The 10,988-nt window shown below is 38.1% G+C and overlaps 1 protein-coding gene across 2 annotated transcripts in view; it reads left to right on the top strand.

Moving 5' to 3' along the window:
* Positions 1-6,318, top strand: part of xylb (xylulokinase homolog (H. influenzae)) — a 55,159-nt gene extending 48,841 nt beyond the window's left edge. For both annotated transcript variants that reach the window (XR_009205852.1, XM_058400239.1), the window contains one exon: positions 5,418-6,318. Coding sequence is in view for 1 of the 2 variants with exons in the window: in XM_058400239.1 (XP_058256222.1) it covers positions 5,418-5,489 (72 nt within the window). In the remaining variant the exon portion in view is untranslated. The remainder of the gene's footprint in view (positions 1-5,417) is intronic.
* The last annotated feature ends 4,670 nt before the right edge of the window (positions 6,319-10,988 follow it).

The following is a 10,988-nucleotide window of genomic DNA, read 5'->3' on the forward strand; positions in this document are numbered from 1 at the left end:
ACACCTGCTTGGAGTTTACCCATGTACCTTAAGGTTCTAAAAGAAAGAACTTGTATGCTGCAAATCCATTTAGTAGACAAATGCGGTGAAAGAGAGCGACATGAACTTTTCTTATGACGGAGATGAATTGTGTGGGTTTAATTCTGGAGCTGTGAACACTGTTGGCTATTCTGCACACCGAATCTTGTGGGATCTTGTGCTCTATTCACTGTCTTAATTGCCCCACTTGAATCAATTACTAGGCCCAATTAATGCTTGTCATCCTGTGCCCAGAGGTGCTGCACTTCTCAGAGTTTGAGTAGCACACAGGTGTAGTAAACCTGCAAGTTTTTAATGGTGCCCCTCTAGCTGGAGAGAACCTTTAGAGATCTTCTTACCAGCTCTCCGCAAACCCAAGCTTGAGTGATTTGCTTGGGGACCCAGTTGTCCGGTAGACTGTGGAAGCAAAACATCCTCTCTGGCTGTACAAATGTAAATCGCACTAATAATCCAGTGGTCCTCTGGCGTGGTCCCTACTGGAAAGCACGAGACTTTCTCCGGCCTTATTAAGATTGACCCCGGTGGATGGAGAGGGAGGGGAAGGGGTCCACACCAATCTTTCACGTTTTAATTGGTATTTGTTTCTCCACGACATCTCTGTCTCTTACTCCATTTCTCCTCCAGTTCTGCACCTATCACGCTTTCATATTGAGGATGCTGTTAGCGTGTAACACGCTGCATATTTCTCTTGCTATGCCCCAGAGATGGGCTGCCAGAGCGGAAAATGGATGGATCGTGTCAAGGGGCGGAAAGCAATTTACCATGGGATGCAAAGGCAGAGGGAGGGGAGAAAATGCTCTCGGTGAACTCAAATGCAGATCCACCTTGGATAGACAAAATGGCTGACCTTGACGTATTTATGTGGAGGTGTTTCTTTTATGTAATTCTGCACTGAGTAATCATTATTCACTGTGTAGAAACTGTGCATTAAAAAAAAAACAAGTCAGCAGTCAAACCTGAGGATCAAAACTTGAAAAACAGAAAAAAGATATAAAGAAATGTTTGACACATGGGTGTTCTAGGCAGATGCACAGAACATGATGATGAAATGATGAAAATGGATCCAAATCTTTTCAACAGCTTTGAAATCGATTTCTTTATGAGTCACTTCTCAACTTAAACTTGATGTCACCATGACATTAGATGCTGATTTCCAAAATTAAGGTTTAAAGTTTTATGTCCACATTATTGTTGTACATCTGTGATAATCATTCAGCATGTATCAGGATAAACAGCAATCACAAAGGTAAAAAAAACATTAAAAATGGGATTTTTATTATACATATTGATTCTTCCATGCTTATCTTTTTCTGTCATTCCTCTCTCTCTTCAGTAAGGATACTACAGCAATTTTTTCTGCTTTTCTCCCTTATTATTCTAACAGTAGGGTAGTTTATTAGTACATTATTTACCCTCCATGTTCAGAGGGTCTTTTATTTTTCTCTGACGAAATTTCACAATATACTCTAATCCCGCTCTACTCATGTTCTCTAGTCATGCATTCTAGTCATGTTCCAAACATAAAACTCTTCATTTACAATGCAAGTCACATCATTGATCCCTCTTTTATTCAGGCATGGCCAACATAATAAAAATCTTATTTATTTCATACTTATCATGGTCATGTTATATCATTCAAGCAGCTATTCAAAGGCTAAACTTGCAAACATGGCATGTACTATTCTCTACAAGGAATTGAAAGGGTCCTTTGGATTTTTTTTGTGATTATTTGTTAATGCCTTTGAATTTAAAATAATGAATGAACTTCAAACTCAAACTTTTTAACATTTTAAAGGTTTTTTCAATAAAAAAGCAAACAAACTCAAGGCTGTTCTAACACACAAGTTCAGGTTTAAATACATTGCAAATTGTTGCTGAAGATGTCACGCAGAGTCTGCTGTTATGTTTGGTCTAATGTCTACAAATTATGATTTTTATCATGAATTGGATCACAAACGTCAAGGCTTTATTTAGAAAGTGAGGATTAGAGAATATACACTATATTGCCAAAAGTATTCGCTCACCCATCCAAATAATGAGAATCAGGTGTTCCATTCACTTCCATGGCCACAGGTGTATAAAATCAAGCACCTAGGCATGCAGACTGTTTTTACAAACATTTGTGAAAGAATGGGTCGCTCTCAGGAGCTCAGTGAATTCCAGCGTGGAACTGTGATAGGATGCCACCTGTGCAACAAATCCAGTCGTGAAATTTCCTCGCTCCTAAATATTCCACATTCAACTGTCAGCTGTATTATAAGAACGTGGAAGTGTTTGGGAACGACAGCAACTCAGCCACGAAGTGGTAGGCCACGTAAACTGACGGAGCGGGGTCAGCGGATGCTGAGGCGCATAGTGCGAAGAGGTCGCCAACTTTCTGCAGAGTCAATCGCTACAGACCTCCAAACTTCATGTGGCCTTCAGATTAGCTGAAGAACAGTGCGCAGAGAGCTTCATGGAATGGGTTTCCATGGCCGAGCAGCTGCATCCAAGCCATACATCACCAAGTGCAATGCAAAGCGTCGGATGCAGTGGTGTAAAGCACGCCGCCACTGGACTCTAGAGCAGTGGAGACGCGTTCTCTGGAGTGACGAATCGCGCTTCTCCATCTGGCAATCTGATGGACGAGACTGGGTTTGGCGGTTGCCAGGAGAACGGTACTTGTCTGACTGCATTTTGCCAAGTGTAAAGTTTGGTGGAGGGGGGATTATGGTGTGGGGTTGTTTTTCAGGAGCTGGGCTTGGCCCCTTAGTTCCAGTGAAAGGAACTCTGAATGCTTCAGCATACCAAGACATTTTGGACAATTCCATGCTCCCAACTTTGTGGGAACAGTTTGGAGCTGGCCCCTACCTCTTCCAACATGACTGTGCACCAGTGCACAAAGCAAGGTCCATAAAGACATGGATGACAGAGTCTGGTGTGGATGAACTTGACTGGCCTGCACAGAGTCCTGACCTCAACCCGATAGAACACCTTTGGGATGAATTAGAGCGGAGACTGAGAGCCAGGCCTTCTCGTCCAACATCAGTGTGTGACCTCACAAATGCGCTTCTGGAAGAATGGTCAAAAATTCCCATAAACACACTCCTAAACCTTGTGGACAGCCTTCCCAGAAGAGTTGAAGCTGTTATAGCTGCAAAGGGTGGACCGACGTCATATTGAACCCTATGGATTAGGAATGGGATGTCACTTAAGTTCATATGCGAGTCAAGGCAGGTGAGAGAATACTTTTGGCAATATAGTGTATGTGTATATATGTACACTACCAGTCAAAAGTTTGGACACACCTTCTAATTCCATGGTCTTTCCTGATGTTTATTTCTTTCTACATTGTAAAACAATGCTGAAGGCGGCCGAAATACACAATAATGTCCTTATGTAACAGTTGATATTGAGATATGTCTGCTACTGATGCCCTGTAAAGCCTTCATAACGGCTCTAATCTGAGGTCATTTCTGAGGCTGGCAACTCGAAATGAACTTCTCCTCTGCAGCAGAGGTCAGTTTTGGTCTTGCTTTACTGGGATGGTCTTCATGTGAACCAGTTTCATCATGGTGCTTGATGGGTTTTGCAAATGCACTTGACAATACTGTTCTTGCAAGAACTATTCCAGAACACCTGACCTTCGTGTCTTAAAATAACAACTGACTGTTTTTTGTTGTCATTACATATGGATTACTTAAGTCCATGTGTGTTATTTCATAGTTTTGAAATCTCCAGTATTGTTCTAGAATATAGAAAATAAATCCCTAAACAAAAAACAGTGAATTAAAAGGTTTGTCCAAACTTTTCACTGGTAGTGTGTGTATATATATATATATATATATATATATATATATATATATATATATATATATATATATATATATATATATATATATATATATATATATATATATATATATATATATATATATATATGTAGATCACGGTGGGGTAATCAAAAGCATTGGTAATATTGTCTATTTCAAGGACGAAGGATGGTTCATTATATTTGCTGTTGTAAAACAATTTTTTGGTCACATACACAGTATGAGATGTAGTGAAAGACTTTTATGACTGTGTCAAAAATAGAATCAAATAGAATAAAAATAGACTAAGAATAGAGTTAAAATTAAATGGACTTTAACTGTACAGGTAGGAAAGAGGAAGACAATATAAAAATCTCAAAACAGATGCAGTATGCCTGATATGAATATGATTGTATGAATATTAGTGTGTAATCCAGTATAATTCAGCTCATGGTCCATATCCTAGTTGTTACAACAGCAAAGGGATTTGGCCATTTCTCTCCACAGAAGTGACTCAGATGCTTGTTTATACTTGAGACTGGACTACTGCAAATCACTCCTGGCAGGTCTTCCCCTCTGTGCCATCCGACTCTTGCGAGTGATCCAGGATACAGCTGTATGGCTTGTGTTCAATCTTCCCAAGTTGTCTCACGCCAGCATTCCCTCTACTGTAGCTGGCTGCTTCAGATTTAAAACACAGATGCCCGATTACAAATCTAAAAAAAGGACTCCACACCTAACCACTAATCAAACCCTGCTAGAATTCTTGACATAGCCCACAATTGCTTAGAGTACAAGAAAGACATCCATTCTAAAAGCTTTTACACCGGAGGTTTAACCTGAGGTACATGTACGAGGTGGTCTGAATTCGGATACGCTAGATTCCCATGAATGTGAATGAAACAACATTAGTTTCCACAACACACATGTACCATGAGTGACAGGGGAACATTGCAGGACACTGAAAAGGTGAGGCGCCCTGCTGTGCTTTTATAGTACCAAAATAATTTTAAAAAACATTGTGAGTCACGTTGTGTTCTCTATGCGTAGCTGTGATGATGTAAGAAGAATGCAAATACACCCGGGTTCAATAGAATCAACTGAATATGAAACCAGACCAACGCTGTGGGGGCACTGGGACCAGTCACACTCAGATTTAGACCACAACAAACATGCCCAAGGTGAAAACCACCCAAGACTTTTCTCCAGACTCAGGACTTACAGTATCTCCTCACCAAGCACTTAAATAATCTCTTATTTAATTAAAAAATAAATAAATCCATTGACTTGTGTGTTTTTCTTGCTGTGATATCTTCTCTCCATAGTGCTAGCTTGAGAGTAATCTGATCTATTAGCAGAGAAGATAGAAGGATATGCTTTTGATGGAGACTACAAAGCAAATCTCTGAGTCGCTGTGTATAAGAGCGGAAAAAGGAAAGAAAAGTATAGTCTTGTTCATGCTGCTGAATTCAATTTCTTGTTTCGGTATAATCAAAATCACATCACCAACACATCTGGCAATTATAGCTTTTAAAGATTATAAATCTCTTTACACTGTGAGTAACATCTGATTTCATGTTTCTCTAGGTCTACGGACCTCTGCTGAAGAGATATGCAGATCTGGAAGAGAAGATTCTCAAGCACACAATGACACTATGATTCACACACACTCAGTATCGTTGAAGCGTCTTTCTGGGTGTTTTTTTCTTTAAATCAGCCAATAAACTGATGATGCCTTTAATGTGATTCTGTATAAAGGATGCTTCATTGTTTTGTTTTTTTTAGGTGGAGATGTATGTGCACTGATTCTGTGGATGACTCACACTGTTCAGTGTTAATTGTGGGCAGGAAGCAGCTCAGTGTGATCATTAATCTGGCCTGACAGGTTGAAATCTATCACCACGTCAGGAGTAAAATAAAATAAAAAAATGCTATTGTGTACCATAATTCCAGTATGAGCTGTGAAATGAAGGAATACAATAACTGATAGGAGCTGTTTGACTCGACCTTCCCCTTCCCCTTTCTAAGATGGAGCACAATTATTTTCTAAATATATATGTGCGTGTGTGTTTCACTGATACTTTGACCTAAGGCTGTGTTCTATTAATAATAATCCATCTGAGTTTCACACATTCCCACTCGCTGACACCGGTGTGCCTCGGCTGCCGCTTTAAATCAATTGGTCATTAGTCTTCAGCTCCAGCCTTCGCTGCTGTTAAATGTGAAGTGTACGGTAGTGTGCATGCATTAATGTCACGGTTCTGCAGAGCCCTGTAATGTATTTAAGGCTACACATCGTGCATTAATTAAGATCATCAGTTTGCCACTGTTTACACATCTTTGGATCATATGTTTCACTATTTATCCCCAGGAGACATTTACGGGTGCTGATGATAATCTGTTAGTGTTACACAGACCCAGTTATCAGCAGTCTAAATAAACTGGTGAAAACATATAGGAAATTTTGAGTGGTGGTGACCCAGATAACTCAACTCTTGTTGCATATATGTTTTCTCTGCTTCATTCTTCTCTCCAAACTAGAGTCGCTTTGTGAAACCATTCGTCATAAAGTGATCGGGCATTACGAGGTGTTCTGCTCTATATAATACAGTACATAAGATTTTCCTTCGGTGTTTACTGTGCACTGTACGCTTACAGTAGGACGTCTCGGAAGATGGATTTTAATTGAATTTCCTTCATTTTAAAATGAGACTCACTCTATGAAATGTTTCTTGTCTATAAGAAATGTAATTAAACAGCTGGGAGTGGCTACTTATAGACATACAATTGCCTCACAACACTTTGTACTTCCTAATCATATTGGAGGATCTGCTCGAATAAATGTGTCATAGTTTAATTGTCTTATTCCGTTTGAATACTTGTTATATGATACTTGAGTGTTTGTTCAGACTTTTGTGTGTTTGTGTTTTGTTCTGAAGCAATTAGTAATCCTATAGATTCATTTAAACTTGAAGATGTATTAAAGAGGTAATCAGGATGTTGGATTACTGACTGATTGCATTGTTTTGTTTTTTTTACTCATGCAATCAAGGGACTACAAGCTTTCCACATGGAAGCATTTGCTAATAAGCTACTGCTTAAGTCAGTAATGTGGGTAAATGTAAATATTGCCTCTTGCAGATACACACGTACACTATAGCATGTACATAGAGAGAGAGAGATGATAGATAGATAGACAGACAGAGAGATAGAGAGATATGCATAAAATATAAATTAATTGATTAATATATGTCATGCACTGTTATACAGAATACAGTGAAAGCATGTAGTTCTTTAGTCCTATTGTTCAGACTTCAATGACAATCAAGGGACCTCAAGCTTTTTGTAGTTTTGGGAACTGTTTGCTGATAAGGTATTATTTAAGCCAGTAATGTGAGTGAAATATCTTTTTCTTTTAGGTACACACATACAGTATATATACAGTAATTAATAAATTATAGATATGTGATGTGCTACTAGAGTGGACCATGCATAGAAAGTAAATGAACATCAATTATGACAGTTTGTGTGTGTGTGTGTTCGAGCTGTGGCTCGTTTAAGCTTTAAGAAGTGGAATGACAAAGAAGGAGGTTTTTATTTTAATGCAGCATAAAAAAGGTCATGTTCATTAATAGCATAACTAGGTGCTTCTGCTGTACTGCATAATTACAATTACTGCAATTACAGTGTTCATAGTAACAGCTTTATCCTGGTTACAGTCGCTGTGGTTCAAATGGCTAATTTGTTTATAGCTTTGGAAACAGAAATAGCTAAAATAACTAAATTATCAAATATCACTAACAAAAATAATGGATAATATGTAGAATAGATTAGAAAGAGTAGGATTTTAAATATCTGCCATGCTGTAAATTTCATCCCCTGTACTTGAGTGCAGTATATATTTGGGTTACTATTACTCTGTCGTCGAATCAGGGACTTGTATCATATCATGAGTGAAGTCTGAATCCACATTTTAACCTTGACTCTTTTCATAGGTGTATGCAAAGGTTTAGGCGCTCATGGACAAATGAGTTATCTTGTTGGTTTTTTGAAATGAAAAGAAGTAAGGTTTACAAGCTCTTGGCAAAAATAATAATAATTTTTAAATAACATTTTTATTCAAACGTTACATTTATCACATCCTTATCCAGTGGGACTTATATTCCTAACATTTTATACAACTGAGTAATTAAGAATTGCTCAAGGGCCCAGCCATGGCAGATTGGTGGTCCTGGGGTTCAAGCTCACAACCTTCTTATCAGGAGGCCAATGCCTTAACCACTGAGCTTCCAATTCCCTGCACATAATATATAAATAAATGAATAAATAAATAACAAATCAATAAATCAAATAAATAAACAAATAAAATTGGTAATTATAGTATATGCAGAAATGTAAATGCCCTGTGAGTACACAGTTTGCACAAGTTTGCACTTTATTTCTAACTGTGTTGAACTTCTAAGATCTGTGTTGTTTTATGTAGCTCTGCATTCGGATCGTTGTTTTATTTCACTATGTACTGCACCAGCTGTATATGGTTGAAATGACAACAAAAGCTTTCTGACTTGACAGCGTTTTTTTGTGCCACTGGCCACCACACAACCTCCAAGCATAATAGATCCACCCCTTGTGGTCAGCATTTGACAAGGTGTTCCTTTTAACGATTGCTAATCCTTTTTCTCCAGAAAAATACCTTTGGTGATTATTTCATCATTTGACAGCATCTGTTCAGAAAAAACACCACATTAGACAGACTTTTGTGATGAGGTTTCCTTCTGATGACTCTTACATACAGATCATGTTTGTGTATCCAGAGCAACTTACAATTATAGCTCACTTTTTTTTGCAACTGAGGGTTAAGGGCCTTGCTCAGGGGCCCAGCAGTGGCAGCTTGGTGGACCTGGGATTCAAACTCACAACCTTCTGATCAGTAGGCTAACACCTTAAACACCAATCTACCACTGCAGAGTAGAACTGTGCATGCTCCAGCTACATCTTCTTGCAGGACTTTAGTGTCATATATGTGTTTTGTTTTGCCTTTCTTCCCATCATATAGGCAGTTCTTGTGAAAGTTTTCTTGGTCTTCAGGATCTTTCCTGGACTTCTACAGTTCTCCTCAACTGACATTTCAGACAGATGAGATGGAGCTGCTTTGATATCTCATCCTCTTATGTGTAGACAACAAATAGTTTCATTTTCAGATTGACTGTCAGCTGCTCGGAGAAGCCCATGGCCAAGAGTCAAAGAATGTATTTTGTTTTGGAATTATTATTCCTAATTACAATTTTTGAGTCAAATAAGCCCTCAGGAGTAAATGTAGTAAAGGTTTTGAGATTTTACCACAAGTCCAAGCACTGCAACAATTACTATTTTATTTTTTTCTATTTTTCTAGAAAAGTATTTATAGTATTTCTTGACTTTCCTCTTTTCACATCTAAAATCAATAAAATGTGTAATTTGGCCATGTTGCGTATAATTATAGATGTGTGGAGGGTGCATAGTTCCTGTTATTTCCATATTTCCTGGAAATTCTTCTCTTTTGTCTTGAGTCTTTTTGTCTTTCAGAAATGAGACAGTAACTTTCTTTTGGCAAATCAGTCAGTGGGAAAGACAATAGACACGAGGCTTTCACTACTGTCACTGGTATTTCTGTCACAGATGGTATGTCTTACCAATTGCTCAATCCTACTGTGAAACTGAAGCAGATGCAGTCATGGTTGTGGATCTGCCATTCAGTGCAAATATAAAACATACTTTATCCATATGAAATCAAAACATAATAAAGACAATCAGAATTTCTGAAATGGTAAAAACACACTGTATTCTTATGACAGTGACTTTTCAATTGGCAAATCATTTTATCCCAATGAATTTTCAACTAAGGAACAATACAACACATGGGTTATGGTTGTTGCTGAACAGGCAAGTCCTGGGATCTAAGCACTGAGACATTACTGTCTATAAGATCAGATTAGCTGAAAAAATTTAAAGGTGAGGTTTATTGGCTCAGCCACAGAATTTCATAGCTGTACAAGGCCATGGATCATTTGAAATGAAGCTGCAGAAATGTAGCACTAAGGAAATCATGGTTTCAAGCACACAGGCAAAGAACTAGCTAAATGAGGGAAAAAAATCTTTTTAACTACATATCATCAATTTCATTCTCACTCATTCTGCTTCTCTTTCAACACAATAGCTGTGCACTACTGGCTGCATCATGGAGCATAGACATAATACATCATTATACAATTATAGAATCATGAATAGATCCTCCAGCACTTCACCATCTGCACCAACCAACCACAATCAATCATATTACCACAGTTTATGTGGCCTGCAAATACCCTCATGTGATACCAAGCCATCCTTATTTAATTTAAGCTTGAAATGGTATTGTTTTGTTGGCAGGTAATTTTTGCTTCTTTCCAAACAAGAATATTTCAAGTTTGAAATGAGTAAAAATGTATAGAAAAAGGGCTTAATTATCATATTTGTTGTATTGTATTATAGTGTGAGATATCAGATAAATTTACTTATGTTCAAGATTAAGGATGCTTGGCAACAATACTAGTAGCATACATACAACGCCACATGATGCTATGTGATGCAAGCCTAACGTACAGTATGCTGTTATCATAAGACGACACAAAATGACAACGATCTTGACATGTTTTGTGATTAATGATGGCAATCGAAGCAAAGCAGACTGCAGAGTGTGCTCTGCTTAAATCAGTTGGTGTACAAATGAGTTTCATCTTCCTGCAATCTGATAAAACATCATATAATGTTTAAAAAGCATTTTATTAGCAACTGACCTGAGCATGCAGAGCCGAGTAAGTGAGAGCGGTCATTAAAACGGAGCAGAAATTAAACCCTGAATTGTGCCTACATAAAAGTCTTCTATACTTTGCTCATGAGCACAATTCATGGCACCCTGCACTCATTTTTAATGACCCAGCTCCTCGATGCTGCTCTGGGCACACCGGTCAGCCTCTCTCAGCACTCTCTGTTAAAGATTATGTTAAAAAACTGTAACATCTTCAATATGAATCTCAGTGTGAGGGGTTCATTGTTAGCAGCACATGGCATTGATCGGCATGAACAAAGCTAAATACAAATTTTCATGATTCCTCCTTAATACTTTACTCATTTCAGTAT

This window comes from Hemibagrus wyckioides, linkage group LG01, assembly GCF_019097595.1.
Source record: "Hemibagrus wyckioides isolate EC202008001 linkage group LG01, SWU_Hwy_1.0, whole genome shotgun sequence".
Taxonomy (NCBI): domain Eukaryota; kingdom Metazoa; phylum Chordata; class Actinopteri; order Siluriformes; family Bagridae; genus Hemibagrus; species Hemibagrus wyckioides.